This window comes from Entamoeba invadens (genome assembly GCF_000330505.1).
Source record: "Entamoeba invadens IP1 unplaced genomic scaffold scaff_1105074726611, whole genome shotgun sequence".
Lineage (NCBI taxonomy): Eukaryota > Evosea > Mastigamoebida > Endamoebidae > Entamoeba > Entamoeba invadens.
The window spans coordinates 25,424-44,830 of NW_004440248.1; the positions used below are offsets into that span (position 1 = coordinate 25,424).

The 19,407-nt window shown below is 30.2% G+C and overlaps 3 protein-coding genes across 3 annotated transcripts; 2 read left to right on the forward strand and 1 right to left on the reverse strand.

Annotated features, from left to right (window-relative positions):
- Positions 1-40: 40 nt before the first annotated feature.
- EIN_104520 (hypothetical protein) lies at positions 41-898 on the reverse strand (the record flags this gene model as incomplete). Its single annotated transcript, XM_004255462.1, has 1 exon — positions 41-898. One exon carries the CDS (start codon positions 896-898, stop codon positions 41-43), a length of 858 nt encoding a protein of 285 aa, XP_004255510.1.
- Positions 899-3,804: 2,906 nt separating this feature from the next.
- EIN_104530 (hypothetical protein) lies at positions 3,805-4,374 on the forward strand (the record flags this gene model as incomplete). Its single annotated transcript, XM_004255463.1, has 1 exon — positions 3,805-4,374. One exon carries the CDS (start codon positions 3,805-3,807, stop codon positions 4,372-4,374), a length of 570 nt encoding a protein of 189 aa, XP_004255511.1.
- A 3,722-nt stretch (positions 4,375-8,096) lies between these two features.
- On the forward strand, positions 8,097-13,607 carry EIN_104540 (protein serine/threonine kinase, putative; the record flags this gene model as incomplete). Its single annotated transcript, XM_004255464.1, has 1 exon — positions 8,097-13,607. One exon carries the CDS (start codon positions 8,097-8,099, stop codon positions 13,605-13,607), a length of 5,511 nt encoding a protein of 1,836 aa, XP_004255512.1.
- Between the last annotated feature and the right edge of the window lie 5,800 nt (positions 13,608-19,407).

Below are 19,407 nucleotides of genomic sequence, written 5' to 3' on the forward strand. Positions count from 1 at the left end.
ATTTTTGAATTTAGATTAATAAATGAACCAATGAAATTAATTAGATGAAAAATATAATTGCAATTGCAAATACGACACCTAATATCGGCACTACTGAATTTGTGTTAATTTCTTCTTCTGAATTTGGTTGTTTTGAATAATCTTCAGAGTCTTCAGACTTTTCTGGTTTGGGAGGAGTTACTTCATTTCTTTTCTTGTAACATTCTCCAGGTTTGATCACAATTTCACAATTATTAATATCAAATGTATCCAATTGAATTTTTATCCAGTGATTACCGATGTTGGTACATTTTTTATCTTCGATGCTGTATAACACTTGAGCAGTTTTGTCAGTAGGTAATTTGTCAAGCCATTCGCCTCTTATATGACTTTTATCGGTCTGATTTATTCTAAATCCAAAGTTCAAAACATTATTGGCACCACCAAACATATAGTTATAAAGTAAATCAGTTGTAGTCGCGCGAATATAATTTGTGACATAATTACCAGTGGGACAATTTGGTTTGTCGGTATCTGCAAGTATTTGTCCTATTATCGGTGTGGGTATATCCAACACATAATTGGCAGAAAACCCGTATCCAAGCACACCAAACCCATTACATATCCCACAATTTTTCCATATTGCTTCTTGGTTCATATATGTTTTTCTATATAGATCACATTCTGAATTGTCATATATACTCAATTCTTTACCTTGCATCATCATAGAGACGCCTGTTGTGACAGTTAAACATTTTGTGCCAATATTACTTGGAACATTAAGTTCATACCCTTGGTTTCTTTCGGTTCCATATGTGCCTTTTATCCCGATTTTGAAATGCCAGTAGTAAGCAGGAAATGTGATGTTGTCAGGATAAACTGACAATGTTGCGGCTATAAACATAAAGAATGATATCATTGAATGTGAATCCAAAGTTTGGGTACCTTTATATAATATAATCTTGTGTTCATAACAATTAAAATACAAAAAGAAATCATTCAAATTTACTCGACTCGTGAATAAACTGTTTTGTATATATAGAAATTGTTGGAAATGTTGGATTTGTTTTAAAAGTTTTTCAAATGTTATTTTTAATTAAATGAAATTAAAAATACCTATTTATTTTATATTATTTTGATAAAATTAGAAATTCATTAATACATTTAAACATTTAAAAATTTAAAAATTTAAACATTTAAAAATTTAAAAATTTAAAAATTTAAAAATTTAAAAATTTAAAAATTTAAAAATTTAAAAATTTAAGAATTGTTGATTTTTTGTTTATTTGAAAGCAGGTATTTTAAATCTAAACTGAAAATGTAAGTTATCAATAAATCAATCTTTATAATTTGTTTGGCTAAATATTTGTATTTTTAAGAAACCCCCTTCTTCAGAAAAACAAATATAAAAATGTAATTATTCATATTACAAGGGTATAAAAAACTTGGTTTTGTTTTCTTAATTGCTTAGATTTGATTTTGTAGATTTAATTATTATTAATATAATTCGATGTATGTCAATGTTTACCATGAAAACTGAAATGCTTTATAGAGACTTTTCTGTTCGAGGTGTTAATTTGTATCATACTTTTAATTATAATGTTATTATTTGGAACTATTAAAATGATTAATAGCGGTAAAAAAACGTAAGCGGTTTTAACCTTTTCTGTATATATTATACATTTTTCTAACCGGCTTGTATTTAAAATAAAAAACCTTTTTGAATCCAAAAAACAGAAAAATTAAAATGTAACTACAGTAAAACCTCCCAAGAGCGGTCATGTGTGGTAATTTTGTTCTCTCAAGAGCGGGCATTTTTATCCAATCAAATTTTAATTACCATTCGATAGAGAACTCTATTTATAGTTTCAGTCTAAAAAATGCCCGCTCTTGAGAGAACCCGCTCTCCAGAGGTACCGCTTTTGGGAGGTTTTACTGTATCACATTATTATAAAACAGCTCTGTTAAAAAAATAATTATCAAATAACAAAGTTTTTACCAATCAATATCTCCATTTATAAAATAAATATGTTTAAATTCTCAATATAAGTGAGTGACCCTGGAAGTTCAAATGCATACAACCTTGCCTAAAAATCAAAACACTTATCGCCCAGTCTTTTAATATTGTTATTTAATTCAACTCTACTCAATTAAAGACATTAAAAAATATTAATTCTTGTTCTCCTTGATGTATTTTTATTTCTTTTATTTTTACAGCAAACACAGATTCTCCAATTGCTTTGTATTTAATTATATTTTCTTCAGATTTTTGCTTAAAATTATTATGTCCTATTCAAAACATGATTTTTTAAGAACCAAATTTGTAACACTATTTGATACAGTGATATAATAGAGGTTATGACAGCAGTAAAAAGCCCTTTCCTAGATTATTATAGCTTTGAAGGTAATACTATTGAAAAGAATACACATTGGTTAAACAATCAGTTTGATTCTTTTGACGTTCTACAATATCACAAATTCGAGTTGGTGCAACAACTAAAAAAGTTGTCACGTAAAGACGTCATTTGTTGGTGAATGGTAATATTAGAGAGTGTTATGCCCCCCTTAAAGATGCAATTTTCAAAAGAGTTTACATTGTTTGGAGGAGTGTTTCCATATTTTGTATATGTCATGTTTTCGGAAACAAAATGTTGATTTTCGACGTTTTGTATTTAAAATTGTATGAAATGGGACACAAAAATACATTTCAATGGTTATAAAAATGATCATTTTATGATGTAATTTGTAATTAGAAATATTCAACAGTGCTATAAAATGAGTGTCCCAATATGTAAAAATAGATAATGATTGTTTGAGTTAGTGGAATTGTGTTGTAATGAAATTTTATTGGATTATTGTAAAACTTTTTACAAACGCACTCCAGTCCAATACAATACATGATGCTAATAAAATATTTCAAAACTAAGAAGACCGAGCTTTTGCATTTTTTGAATAACCGTTTTTGAATTACTTATTAAAAACAAGATTTTTTATGTTATTTTTTAATATTGTTTGTCGATCTTTTGAAATATTGTTAATTGTAATAATTTGTCGTTATATAAAAATTAGTTGAAGTTACTATTACAAATTTAAATTGTTTGTATTGATAACAAATAATTATTATTAAGTATTTAGTTATTTTAACAATTCAAATATATCACATTGAAAAACTTTGAACAAAAATGCATACGATTAGAAAACAAACACACAAATCACATTGAAAACATGCAACAATTTGTTTTTTTTTGATCGAGTCTGGTATTAACGCTGTTTATTTCAAATAAATAACACTTTTTGAAAATAAAAAAAATTACAATTTGAATAACATTTTAATTATAACATATTATTTTTAATAAATTATTTGTGATATTAACTAATCAAATTATTAATGAAATTGTTAATAAAACCATATACAATTTTTGTAGTTATACGTTAAAATTTCAAATTTTGTGTATGTTCCTCTCAAACATTACAATAACATTTGACCATTATTGTTTTTAATAATGCAACTATAAAATATTATTACAAATGTTATATTATTTTTGAAAAATAATTTGTTTTTTAAACTGTTTACACAAAGTGGTGGTCGTTAATATATAAAAGTATTTAAATAGTATATCACTCTTTGGTGTTATCTAACATAAAAGAAATGCCGAAGCAAATACAATTAAAAAACTAATTACAAATGACCAAAAATCGCATCAAATAATTAAATAACATTTTACAAACATTTGAATAAAAATCGAATTAAAAATAAAAGAGGAATTTAAATTGCAAATAAAAACCGAAATCGAATGAACCGAAAAATCCAATAATCATCCACAAATGTCAATATGTGATATTTGTGAATTGTGCGTTGGTATTTGTGAATGTTGTGTTGCTTGTTTTGAGTGTTGTGGATCCTTAAAGTCATGCGATTGTAAAAAGTCTGACTGCAAGGATTGTTGCGATTGTTGTTGTGATTGCGACTGTGACTGTTGTAAAAGCAAAAAGTCTAAAACACCGCCACCTGCTGACCCCCCAGCTATGACACCACCCGAGCCGGAAATTAAAATGAGTGAAACAAGTACTTGTGGCCAAACCATGAACCCACCGACATCTAATACGTACCCACCACCTGTTCAAAACCCGCCAGGCTATTACAGTGGTCAACAGCAGATGGTACAAATGAATCCAACTATGGGATATACGTGTCCTCCACCAAATTCATATTCACAATACCAACCAACTGATATTCAAATGCAACAACAACAAAGTGTCATGGATCAGGGAATTAGTATGAACAACCAAAACGGACAATACGGGGCAGTACCGCTACAAACTAATCAACAAATGCAAGGTCAACAAGAAATGAACACACAACCACAAATAGCTCCACAACTGGTGACTCAATAAGTATCTTGTTTATTTTTTATATGTTATTATAAAAAATATTAAAAATATAATATTTTTGTTATATATTCTGATTATAAATTAAAGCTATCAAGGTGAATCTATTCGTGTTGATGGCTTATTTACTTTAAAAATAAATGTATTACAGTAGAAAGCGTTTTAGTTTCTTAAAAAATCTGTTTTAATTCTTTATAATTCAGTTTATTTCTTTGTCTTTTTTTAAAAATTCCAGTTTCAGCTTTTTAAATTCCATTCATTCTTTTTATATTTCCATTTGTGTTTTTAACAATTCCTTTTATTTCATCAATTTCCCACATTTTCAGTACAATTACACTCATTTTTGTCATTTCTTTCTATTTCACAAACTTTCTCAAGTGTATTTTTAAAGTTTCTTGTCTCTCAATTTTATTTCTTTTCGTTTCAAAAAATTACGACCGAACGAGTCAATTAAAGATTATCTCTGGCGAAAGCTTTACTCCATATTTCTGTCCTGCAGCGTTCCATTGTTCCAATTACTTCATTTGGGAGTATACTCTGAAACGAAAGTGATATTTTGTTAAGAAGTTCTTCAAGAGAAGACCACAGTCTGATATCCCTCTCACATCTCGCTTTCCAAAATCCAAAAACGTTTTCAATTGGATTTAACTCCGGGCTATATGCTGCATTAAAAACAATCGTGTGTTGTGTCCCCTCTAACAATTCTTCCAAATCCCGATGAATGCTGCAATTGTCCATCCAAAACACGACCCGGATGTTAAGTTGATCATAGTGATGGATGAGTTTCTTCATATAAGCCTGGAACATTTCTTTGTCGTTTTTTCCAGCCACAATATTACAATAAGAAGTCCCTTGAATGTCGATAGCACTTACACTGGACAGTCTTAGCCCTCCTTTAGCTTTTGTTATGAAGCATTTTTTGCCTCTCTCACTCCACCCATACTTCGAAGTGCAACACACACGCCATGAAGTTTCGTCAACACAGACCCAACTGTAGCCTTCTCTAATATAGCCATATAATCTCTCAATTGCCTCAATTCGTTTTGTTTTGTTCTCCTCTGTATTAGCAACAACACCTCTCCTCGTTTCTCTTTTGAAGCTCAGAACTGGGATTGTTCTGGTGTTTTCATCTCCTGAGTCTCCTCTGATAAATCGCAGAAAAGCTGAAGTGGATGGGAGGGCGTGTTGAACGAAATCATTTAAAAGGCGGGTTTCTTCTTTTCCTCTTTGTGGTATATTCGCTGTGTTATTTAAAATACCCGAAATTGTTTCTTCATTAATGTCTTCGACTTGTTCAATACTTGTGGTATTCTCTATTTCCATTGCAGTTCGAGCCACACTTCTGACTTTAGTTATTGATAGTGTTGGGTCGTATTCATAAACTTTTGTGACTAATTTTTGAAATGGCTCAACTCTAGACTTTCTTTTAAAGTGATTCTCTGGAAGAATTGATTTGCCTTTCCTGAGTAGACTAAGTAGTTTGTTGACGTTAACAATATTGATCCCAACAGTAGTTGAATAATACGTTGGGCTCTCGTCATCTCCATGTATTCTAAATTCGGATATTAATTTTCTTTTGGCACTAAGAGAGACCCTCACATATGGTCGCTTTTCAGTAGTCATTCTGGTGCTTGTTCTTGGTCTTCCTCTTTGGTGTGTAAGTTGGAGAGGTGGTATAAATGGATGTGTTGGTTCCACATTTGCGACAGTGCCTTCCCTTGGTTCAGGAGAGTTTTCGATGTACCGAGATCGTACAACTGGTTCTCTGGCATCAATATATTCAAGAGCCATATGAATTTGTAATTATTAATTTGTTTAAATATTATATCTTTGTTGTAATTGGATCTTTTTCGATTTTTTGAAACGAAAAGAAATAAAATTGAGAGACAAGAAACTTTAAAAATACACTTGAGAAAGTTTGTGAAATAGAAAGAAATGACAAAAATGAGTGTAATTGTACTGAAAATGTGGGAAATTGATGAAATAAAAGGAATTGTTAAAAACACAAATGGAAATATAAAAAGAATGAATGGAATTTAAAAAGCTGAAACTGGAATTTTTAAAAAAAGACAAAGAAATAAACTGAATTATAAAGAATTTAAACAGATTTTTTAAGAAACTAAAACGCTTTCTACTGTAATATTATTATTAAAAATATTTTTATGTTAAAAGTGTGGTTTAACTAAAAATCCATAATTTGATAATGTTTCTTCATGTTTAAATTTAAGTCAAACAAAAAACTATTTAAAAAATTTTAATAATTGTCTTTACTAAAGATAATAAAATTAAATTTTTAACACGTTGGAGTTTATTGTGTATTTTTTCCCAGAATTTTTTTAATTAAAACACAACATACTATTACGCCGAACTATTAAAACAGATATATTATTTATTACAATTTTATTAAATAATTTCCAAAATTCAAAACGATAATATCTAATCGAGTCCTTGAAGTAAAGTATGACTCCGCTGATCATATATAACAAAAGTTCAAAGAATAACAGTTTGTGTTGTTTTTTTAGTTATTTTAAGTCAATACATAATTGAGTAATATGTTTAACGTTGAATATTATGATGAAAATTTTTATTTTAGCGACGGTTGTTAAGGTTAATCTTGTTAGAAAAAACAGACGTATTATTTTTTAATTGCTAGTATGTATATTTACGATAATAACACGCTACGAATTTGTGTGAATCATATCAATGAAATGTCACTTCGAGTGGCGACAAAACGCTTATTACAAACATTCGTCGTCTTGGCAAATTGCTTAACTAATGAAACACTTGGAGATGGTACAAAACAACAATAATTCGAATATCTTAGTGATTTTTGTTATCATTTGAATATTAATTTAACTAAAATCACAAGGATATAAATCCACAAAGGAGCTCAAACGAGTTTTTTCTTTTTTAAAAAATTTCATATATAAATTGAAAAAAGGAAGCTTTAAAGTGTTAAGTTTTAATGATAACTATTTTTACTTTATTTTGGTATAATGTTTGGTATTTGAACAAAACCACATCCTTTAATAAAATAAAGTCTGATCTAAATATTTATATCACACTAAATAATTACGCTATCTGTGCATCAATATTATTTAAAAAATAATTACTCAAAAAAGTCAGAAAACACACGTTTTATTGTAATGTGATGATTGATTTATTAATTAATCAAAATAAAATAACCTATAATTGGTATATAAACTATTTTCAACAATAAAACAAACATAATTTTTGAGTCTTGTCTTTTTAAAGAATTATGATTTATTAATAACTTTTTATTTATATATATATAACTACATATTTACCACTATTAATCTTAAAATTTAATAGTTTAAATTTTTTTTAATATTTAATACAATATTATCACAGTTATTTATTTACCTAGCACAGAAAAAAATATTACAAATACAAAATTATTATATAAACAAATATATTTGCCAATTTTTATTGTATTTATAATAAAATTTTGTTTGTTAGTCAAATATTTCATGATAAAAAAATTTAGGTTTAAATAATTCTAAACTTTTTATTAAATATATTTTAACATAAAATATAGTATAAAATAAAAAAATACAAAAACCTGTTTGTTTTCAAAAATTAATAAATATATACAAAATTATAAATAAATACTATAATTATATTTATAAAAAAAACAATTGGAATTTTTTTTATATGATTTGAAACACAAAAATAAAAAACCGAATATTTTTTTATGTTTAAAAAACATGAAACTTTTATTTCATTTAACAAAGAGCATGCTTTGTTTTGTGACCAACACTTTGCTGTTAATTTTATTAACAACTAAAACCAATGCCGCGACATCATGTAGTAGTGGGCAATATCTTTCTGGAACAACTTGTTATTCTTGTCGAGCGGGTACTTATTCCTCGGGTGGTACAACGATATCGTGTACTTCATGTCCCTCTGGCTCGTATTCAGGCTCTGGTGCTTCATCATGTACAAAGTGTTCTCCTGGATATTTTGCGTCAAGCTACGGGTCATCATCGTGTACAAAGTGTTCTGCTGGTAAATACGCTTCGGGTACTGGGTCTACTTCATGTTCAAATTGTGCAGCGGGAACGTATTCTGGTACTGGTGATTCTTCATGTACAAAATGTAGTGCGGGTTATTATTCTGGTACTGGAGCTTCTACGTGTATCGTTTGTTCAGCTGGTACATATTCATTATCCGGGTCTTCCAAATGCACAAATTGTAATGCTGGTACCTTTTCGTCATCAAATGGAGCTTCTACATGCTCAACTTGTTTTGCTGGAACTTATTCTTCTTCGGGATCGACAAGTTGTACACAATGTACTGCTGGAACATATTCAAGTAGTACTGGAGCAGCATCTTGTAAACCATGTAATGCTGGGTATTATTCGGATAATGGAGCAGTTACATGCACTGGGTGTACTGGTGGGTATTATTCGGTATCTCTTGGCAGTGCAAAATGCACAACGTGTGCTGCAGGAACACGCTCTGAATACCCAACGTCATCAACAAAATGTGTGACGTGTGGTCGAGGAACATATTCGAGCAGCGGAAGTGCTTATTGTACTGATTGTAGAGCAGGAACTTATGCAGATGAACAAGCAAGTTCGTCGTGTAAAACGTGTGCGGATGGGTTTTATTCGACAACTGGAAGTTCGACGTGTGTACAATGCGTTTCCACGAGTTGTAAAGCGTGTTCAATAACGACGGGGGAGTGCACTTCATGTAATGTTGGCTATTCGTACGATTCGTCAAATAAGAACTGTTCGATGTGTCCCGCATCGTATTATTCGAGTGGTGGAACTTCGTTGTGTTCAAAGTGTGCAACTGGCTATTACTCACTCGGTGGTTCAAGTGGGTGTATAAAGTGTTCTACAAGTTGCAAAACGTGCGACCAAACAAATGGAAATTGTTTATCTTGTTATGACGGATATTTTATGAATGGTAAAATGTGTGACACATGCTCGGCTGGCACGTACCAAAGTGGTGGAAGTTGTGTAACGTGTCCCGACATGCAATACTCGTTGGCGGGAAGCACAACGTGCAAAAGTTGCAGTTCGACGTGTTTGAATTGTGATAAGACAAATGGGTATTGCACGTCGTGTGAGTCGGGTATGGGAATTACAACAAATACATGTTCTGTTTGCAGTGCTGGTACATACAGTGTTGCAAATAAATGTGAGAAGTGTTCATTTGGGATGTACTCATCATCACCAAAAAGTTTGCAATGTTCTACATGTGCAGATGGGACTTATGCCAGCACAACAGGATCAACAAGTTGCAAAACGTGTAATGTTTTGTGTCAAGGGCCATGTGAAAGAACAAGTGGCAAGTGTGTAGCCTGTGTGAGTGGTGCTGTTTATTTGAATGGAGTGTGTTCACTGTGCAATTCAGGAACAATGGCAAATCAAACAACAAACAATTGTGACACATGCAAGGCGGGTACTTATGCTGGTGAAGGCTATTCTGAGTGTAAAAGTTGTGGAGAAATGACATACTCAACTGCTGGTTCACCATCTTGTCAGCAATGTGACAGTAAATGTGATGGGTGTGATGCGACGAATGGGTATTGTGTCAATTGTGTGATTGGGTATGGTCTTGCATCTGGAAAGTGTGCCATATGTCCAAAGGGGACTTACTACATGAGTTCTGTGTGTCAGAGTTGTGGTGAGATGGCGTACCAAGATGTTGTTGGACAAACCACATGCAAGTTGTGTGACTCGTCGTGTGCAAGTTGCAATGCAACAGATGGTAAATGTCTCACATGTGCTGCTGGATATGGCTTTTACAATGGAGTGTGTACGTTGTGTGGCGACCTCACATACTCAGAAGGCGGCGTTTTGCAGTGCCAACAGTGTTCAACTGAATGTAAAAAGTGTGACAGAAAAAGTGGTGCATGCACATCGTGCGAAGTCGGCAACAAGAGAGTTGACAACAGCTGTGTGTCGTGTGCTCCATCTGGATACTGCGATTTATGCACAGACGAGACATCAGATGGTATTTGTGTATCATGTGAAGATGGATTTTATTTGAATGAAAGTGTCGACTGTCAACCATGTGGTGATATCCACAACGACTGTCTGACGTGTTCAAAAACAACGAAACTGTGTCTGTCGTGTGCGGGCAATATGATATCAACTGGCACCAGTTGTGTTGCATGTGAAGTTGGGATGGTCAAAGTCACAGAAACGATGTGCAACTACTCGTACAATGTCATCCCAAAGTGTCAGATTGCAGACTATGTCAATAATCAACACATTTGCACCACATGTTTTGCGCCATACGTCACTTCAATTGACTTGAAGGCGTGCAATTTGGGATACACAACTACAACATACTTCAACATAGATGATCACCAATCACACACCAACATGGTTGGGTGCATCAACCAAATCGATACAACGTGTTACTTGTGTGATACAACGATGCTGTTAAACGGAGTTTGTAATGAAATGAATGAGAAGTGTGAGACATACTCGCAACACGGCTGCGACAAATGTGTTTCAGATGTGATCACATCGAATAATAACTGTGTTGTTAACACAAATTGTAAATATGAAATCAACAGAGAAAGTGGCACCGAGTGTTTGTATTGTGTTGATGACGTGTTGTGTGGCAAAGCAAAACAAAATTGTGGAATATCACACAACGAGTATTGTTACTTGGCAGTGAGTGGATATCACACAACAAACAACAACACCGTTGAACGGTGTGAGAGTGAAGTGTGTGTCGTTTCAAATGGAGTTATCACTATTTTGAAATGTAAAGAAAACAAATTGTTGATAGATGGTGTGTGTACAACTAATGCGATGTGTATAGTAATGTCGTATGGTGATTGTATCAAGTGTGATGCAAAACAACACATCTCACATGGTATGTGTTCACAAAACAATCCAAATTGTGACAACCAAAATGGAGATATTTGCATTGTGTGTGACAACACCATCAACGTTGACGGTGTGTGCACAGACACCCAGTCAATTCATTGCAGTTCATTTGACAAAGTGTGTGTCACATGTGAGAGTGGTTATTACAAAGACGTTGATGGCTGCAAAGATAAAACTGGTGCGTTGTCTTATTGCGATGTTGTCTCGTCACTCAACACCAAATGTGTCGAGTGTGAGTCCGATTACAACTTTGATGGAATTTTGTGTGTGCCACAAACACTTCCAAATGAGACCACCAAACAAACAACTAAAAACGAAGACACACAGACAGACAGCCACTGTGAAGTGAGCACCACAAAGGGGTGTCTGAGGTGTTTGAGTGGGTATTACCTCGCAGACCGGATGTGTGTGAAGTGTGAGTACCCCTGTGTCTACTGTTCAAATCAAACATTCTGCACAAAGTGTGACGACTACTCGTATGCAAACAGCAACGGCGTTTGCACCGAAATAAACGACCTTGTCAGTGTGTGTGACGTGTTGATGTCAACATATCGCGGGTGTGTAGTCTGCAAGGAGGGGTACCTGCGGTCATCTGATGGGTCAACGTGTATTAGTTGCGATGATTCGTGCAAGTCGTGCACAAACGAAGGGAACTGTGTTGTGTGCAATGAGGCATTTTATCGTACGTCATCAAATGTCACCAAATTGTGTTCGCCACAAAGCGAGTTGACTTCGTGTGCTAACAAAACAACAGCTGGTTGTGTGCTATGCGAAGGTGGACACTATCTTTCCAACAATTTGTGTGTGAAGTGTCAAGACACGTGTACACAATGCAATGGTATCGATGAGTGCACTGACTGTGTGAAAGACAATGTACTTGTGTCAGGTGTCTGTTCACACTACACAGCCATCGAGAACTGTGTTGATTCTGCCAACAACAAATGTTCAAAATGTGATGACAACTACAAGTTGAGTGACGACATGTTGAGTTGCATTCACACAACAAATTACGGCGTTGTAGTTGGCATTCCAATCGTCTCCGTGTTCATTATAGTACTCATTATCATTAGTATTATAGTAATTATAATAGTCGTATTACAAAAGCGCAAAGAAACAAAGAAAATGGAGAATGTTTGTGTCTTTGAGATGAGTCGTTCAAACATCGCAATGAGTGTGTTAAATGACAACATTTTAACCAACAAAAAATCGCTGACATTTGATGACACCAGTGAAGTCATTCCCGTTGAAAAAGAGTCGCGTGAACTCCTCTGTGTTGGCAACAAAGGCAAAGGCATTTTGAAAGTCCAAATCACAACACGTGGTGGCTGCGACAAATACTCAATTCGCACAGAGCCGCAATTGGTGACTTTGAAGAAAGGCGAGGCGTGTGAATTTGAAATATTTGTGACGCCACACTGCACTATGAAATTACACGACGAGATGATGATAGTCACCATGGACATATTAAACAGTGAGACCACCACGCTGTCGATACCAATCATATTAAACACTGAAAACTCGACGAAATTGGATTACGACGAGTTGAAAGAAGACAAGAAACTTGGCGAAGGTTCGTTTGGAATTGTCTACAAAGGGACTTACAGAGGAAATGTTGTTGCTATTAAAAAGTTGAAAGAAGTTGGAGACAACAAAGGGTCGATGGAAGAATTTGAGAATGAAGTATCAATGTTGGACAAATTCCGAAGTGAGTATATCGTCCACTTCTATGGCGCTGTTTCTATACCAAGTAAAGTGTGTATGGTCACCGAATTTGCTCAATATGGAAGTTTGAACGACTTGATTAAAAAGACGACACAAGAGATGCCACGATTTGCAGTGCGAGTCAAGTTGATGTTAGACGCATCAAAAGGCATTTCATATTTACATGAAAATAACATTTTACACAGAGACATCAAACCAGACAACTTCTTGGTGTTTTGCATAGACAATTCAATGAACGTGTCAGCAAAATTGACTGATTTTGGGTCATCACGAAATGTCAACATGTTGACGACTAACATGACATTCACAAAAGGAATTGGAACACCAAAGTTCATGGCACCTGAAGTACTTGAAAGAGAGAAATATAAAAAGCCAGCTGATGTCTATTCATTTGCGATGACTATGTATGAGGCATTCACATGGGACTTTGCATTCAAAAATACGGATGTACAATTCAAACACGCATGGAGTATAGCAGATTTCACATCGAGCGGAAAACGACTGCAAATACCAACATCGGTACCAGAGGAACTTAGCATTCTTATCCAACAAAGTTGGGAACATAACCCCAAAAAGAGACTTGAAATTAATAATGTCACTCAAAAACTTGAAGAGTTTTATAAAACAATTAATTAATATACAGTATTCGAACGTATTTATTTTATGAAAATAATGTTTATGTGTTTATTTTATAAGTAAAAATTATAATCTCAATTATTACCACAATAGTAATTATAATAATATTTAATATTATAATTAATAATAATTATAATAAAAATTTAATGTTAAAACATCACACGAAATATTTGATGTTTTTCAAATAAGTGTTTTTGATTGTTACAATGAAGAGAATTTGTTTGGAATGTGATTTGCAGACTTGTTTAAATATTACTAAATTTTATCGTAAAGTCATTCCGAACAAGTGTGCAACTTTATTTTTTCTTTGTTTTTTACTCACAACAAAAGGGAAACTCTATTTTTCAACAATAACGAAAACAATAACAAAAAGTAGAATCAAGTTATAAATCAACATAAAATATAACTCGATATTTAAATGATAAGTTCAACTGCTTGTTCTAATAAAAAACATTGGAATTCAAGAATTACAATTGTTATACCAAACGAATAAAACAGTTTTGTATATCGATTGTGGATGGCGCAGATGTTAAACATCTCGTTTATAAAAAAGAAAATAATGAGAAAAGCCAATTCGTGTGATTCAAAGACTCTCTCGCTGCAAAATTACGGTAAACAAAAGGCAGTTAAATGGTGCAACCCAAAAAACTAATTTAGAAAAATGTGCAACTTAAGTTATAGTTTAGTTATGGTATTTTAATTAGAGTAATAGTTTTAAAGAAATTTGTTTGTGTTTTCTTGTTTTGTTTCATAAAATTATATAATTATTTTTTTTTATAATTATACTAAAAACAAAGTTGCACTGACACGTCAAAGTTGCACGGTTTAATTAATGACTTTATATAGATGTTCGCATAGAAACAATAAGATTAAGAGAACACCAAGTAACAAAATTTACATTTTATTTTAATTGCATTTAAAAATGTTAATAAATAATGCAAACATATCATATTCTCAAATTTTTTTAATTACTTTGGGTTACAAAAAAAGACCAATTTTTGTAATGAAATATTGGCTGTTAAAAAGTGGTTTTCACATCATATTTTTTTGAATATATGTGCAATATATTTTGTGATATTTTGGGGGTTATATTCATTGTTTTTTTTGACAATTCTAATCAAATTTTAGTTTTGTTATCTAATTCAAACTTTAATTAATTAGAAAAAGTTTTTTGTTTTATTTACTACTATTAAATTAAGTTATGTATTTATTTTTAAACAATATTATATTTGTTAAAACGACAATTCAATTGTAAATTATTAAAATATTGTGGTTTCTTGAAATTGTTTAATTTTAATATTTCAGCGACAAACTCTGCTATTTTCCAAAGAAAATATAAAGATTCTCTGTTATAGACATCTACCCATTCAAAACACTCACACGTGGTAATTCCAAATGAAAACACATCAACCGTCTTTTTATATTTTTATTGTTTCAACACATCAGGCGCAATGTAAATATATAATTCGATATATAATTCGAATATTATCCCGATATTTTCCAATTTTCATTGACCAAAAAGCCCAGGACAAAGTTGGCGACGTGACAACGGTTTCCGAATCACTCTAGTAATGTTGTTTAAATACATTCGGTTTTTTGAGTAAATTTAAACCAAAATAATTAAAACGATAGTTAAATAATATTACTTTGTAAATATATCTCGTATACATATAATTCTCAACAAAAGGTTATAAAGTGAGAACGCCAACCAACTATATAATTACACAACTAATATAATATTATTTTATTATATGTTATAAATAGTAAAATTCAATAAAATGTCAACTTTTTTCAATGTTAGTTGCAAAACATCAAAACATTGACACACTTTTCCAAAAATTCATATTATCCACACAAAAATATCAAGGTTGTGACTATGTAAAAAAAGAAGACAAAAAATAAATTGTTCAAATGTTAAAAAATGTGTTTGCTATGGGATTGCTATAAATACGACACACAAAAAATGGTACTAAAAATTGTTAATCTTATCTGTAGATTTAGTTTTGACGATTTTGTTGTAACTCAAAAGAAGCTTGTTTTAAGTGAAATATTCGAAAGAATGACGGCAGAGAATATCACAAAATGGGTACTGGACGCACCAAACTTTTTTTATGCTTCACTTGTAAAGTATGTGTTTTGCACAAGTGATGGATGTACTCAAATGGTTGGTAGAAAATGAGGGGTTTCAACACTTATTGGTATTATGAAACAGAATCCCATAAAAGAACACATTGAAAAAAGTATCAAGGAAATGGCGAGTGCATCAACGCTTAAAACTTATATACCACATTACTGTTTTGCCATTGATTAAACTTGGCTGAAAAATTTCTTTGAAATACAGCAGACGGAAGAGTTCTTTTTGGCGATTTTCAAAGTGTTATACAGTCGATACTCTATCGGATTGGAATGATGGGAAAATGGTTTTTCCCAAGGATTGGAAAATAAAAAGAAAATTTTATTTTTAATTTTTATATTTTTTGGCATTATTCATTTCTTTTGACAAAAACATAATTTAAAAACGTAAAATGAATATTTTAACAGAACAATAATAAGAGACAAGTGTAAACATATGAATTTATTTGTCATTATTCATATTTTAATTTGTATGTTAAAAACACATAAACACATAATGGATTTATTATTGTAGTATCTATTACAATACTTAATATCTTAAATCAAAAAAATTCTCGATATTAAGCAGATAAAAAACAGATACAGTCTGTCTTTAAACGTTATCTGGTACCTTTTGAAACATAAATATTGGCATATTTTGGAAAGCCGTCTTTAAAATCCATCTCAATCGTTTTGTTTTTTTCACTTTTTACTTAATGCTTAATGTTTTGACAAAATTAAAGCTATTTTATGTCCACCAGATGACGTTAAAAGACTGACTATATTAGAAATTGCGAATAGATATAATTGTGGTTTAAATGCTTATTCTGTAATATGTAATAATTGTGATTATTTTAATAAAAACTTGTGTTCAACTTATTAGTGAACACTAAGTTGTACACCAAGTTTTATATTATTATTATAATAAATCTGTTCTTTGCAATTATTATATTTTATTGTTATAATTTTGGTTTTACGATTTTGACAAATCAAATGCATTTATCACCAAAAAATTACTCGTTTATATAGATTGCCAAATTCTTGATTTCAATACTATTAAGTTAGTTTTTTTTATTCACAAAACCAAAAAAGTAAAAAAGAAAATAAGATTGTATTACGCTATTAAGTACTAATTATACGGGTTTTATATTTATAAAATCGGATTGGAACAAGTTTTGATTGGATATAAAACCAAATCCAATAGAATACCAATCCGATAGAGTATCGACTGTAAATTTTGATATTTTTTGTTTATCAAATTAAACAAATATACCACATAAAACAATTTAATATGAATAATAACATTTCTTGAATGTATGCATGCAAGTTTTTTATTGAATTCGTTTTTTTATTTGATTTATATAAATAAAAAAATGTTTACATTTACACATTATTCTTTATTTTTACTTTATATATAATGAAACAAAAAACATTCTATATTGTAATTACTTTAATAAATTGTATAAATTCAAATTTGTCTGTTATTTGAAGCAGGGTATCCCAAAATAAGCTATTGAGCCCAAATCTGCAGAATTTTATATGAAAAAAATTGTTTTTATTTTTTTTAATGCAAACAGGCGGGAAAAAATACCCAAAGATTGTTTTTTAAATGAAAAAAAATATTTCCCGTTTTTTTGTAAGTTGGTTGATTTGAAAATATTTGGCAGAAAAAAAACGATGGAAAATGCAAAAGAAAAAAATATAATTAGAATTGGAATAAAAAACAAAGAGGAAAAAAGATCATTTTGGTTAAAAAAAACTAAAGACTTTTTAAAAATTAAATGTCAAATAAAAAATGAAATGTGTAAAAAATAGAAAAATACTGTTTTTAAAGAACAACTCCTTTAATGATATCATACCAAAAAACAAACATCGTTATTAGTGATCAAAAATCAATTCAACACTTATATGTCTTATCAAATATCATGTTGTTTATTACAGACAATTAAGATCGTAAAACAACAAATTTTATACTCTGTTTTTAATGGTAACAATTGTTTTGTGTTTTTAAAATAAAGTATTTGCTTTTCAGTTTAAGAACATGTACATATATGACAAACTTTATTTAAATTGTCTATTTAATTAAAGTTTGTCTTCTATTTATTGGATAATATGGTGTTGATAATTATTATAAGTTACAAACAAAGATATTTTCCTTTAAATAATGCGTTATTTCAAAATATATTTTTGTAATCATATTGAATTAGAAACTATTTTACATATAAAAAAACATTGATTTAATTTTTAATTACTATTCGCCGATACAGAAACAAATGTACATATGATGAATTGTAGAATTAGGTTCTTTTCGAAACACTGTCATATAAAAAAATTAAAAAAACATTCACCTTTGACATACTTTGTTTTGATTATTACCACACCATTTTTTAATTAAAAAACTCATTAAGCAACACAAATTATTAACAATAATTGTTAAAACAAATTCATTTTTTTGTTTAAATCCAAATACATTTGAAAATGAGTATTCATGTATAAAAATTTAATAATAAAGAGCACCACAAAATTGTCGTACATTAGAAAATAGTCTTACAAGTTGTTTTATATTATTTTTCTTTATAAAGTCGGGTTATTATTTTTTCAAAACCCATTTTTTTCCTGATTGTTTAGCCAAATTCTATAAGTGAAAAAACAATCCAGATTTTTTAGTTTGTTTGATACTAAAATCACGAGTGTAAAACAATTTTCTTGCTGTACGACTTTTTTCTGTTGGTATTTATTTTTTAAATGTTGTGACATGTTATTTAAAAATGATTACACACAAAAAAATATTATCTATTAAAATCATACTTGTGTTTATCAAGTGATTTAATATTAACACTTTCATAATTATCAATATGTAAAACATATATAAACATTTCCTAATGATAGTTGAAAATCATTCAAAAAATAATCATTATAATAATATTCCAATAAAAAATTAAACAATTGATTCAAACATCAATCTACATTTTCAAGATTGGATGATTAAATATTAAAACTTTTCGTATTTTCATGTGTAAACAAGTAATTTGAGGTTAAAACATAAAATACCACATAATTAATTTAGATCATTAAAACAGACAATTTTTTGAGTTGAAAACAATATATTTGTTTATGTTCAGTATATTGTGTCATTGAACAGTTACTAACCGTTATGTATAATAACATTTTTATAAAATTTAGAAAAGAAGACTTTAAACAAAAACAACAAAAAAACATTAATATTTGGTTATTTTAATTGATTTTAAAAATTGCTTTTTAATTATATACATTTTATTTATTAATTGATTGTGTTTTTAATCATTTTTAAAACATACAGTTAAAACAATATTGACAATAAACAGAGAATTATTTTTTTGTTGAGTAAAATTAGATAACAATTTAACTCAAATCATTAATTAGATAAATAATATTATTGAAAAATATATAAGACAGAATTAATAGATAATAACATAATTTTTCAGAGTATTGTTCTTAAAACATTATTTGAATAACACAAAAAAGAACGATATTTGAAAAATCTTTATATTATTCAAAGAAAATTGTTTATGTTCTGTTTTAACATTTAAAAATTATTACTGGTATTTAATTTTGAGACTAAATTTTATATTATAAGATGTTTAAAAGTTTTATGATATGTGTAATGAAATACAACATTTAATTTACACATTACAATTAAAGTATTTTG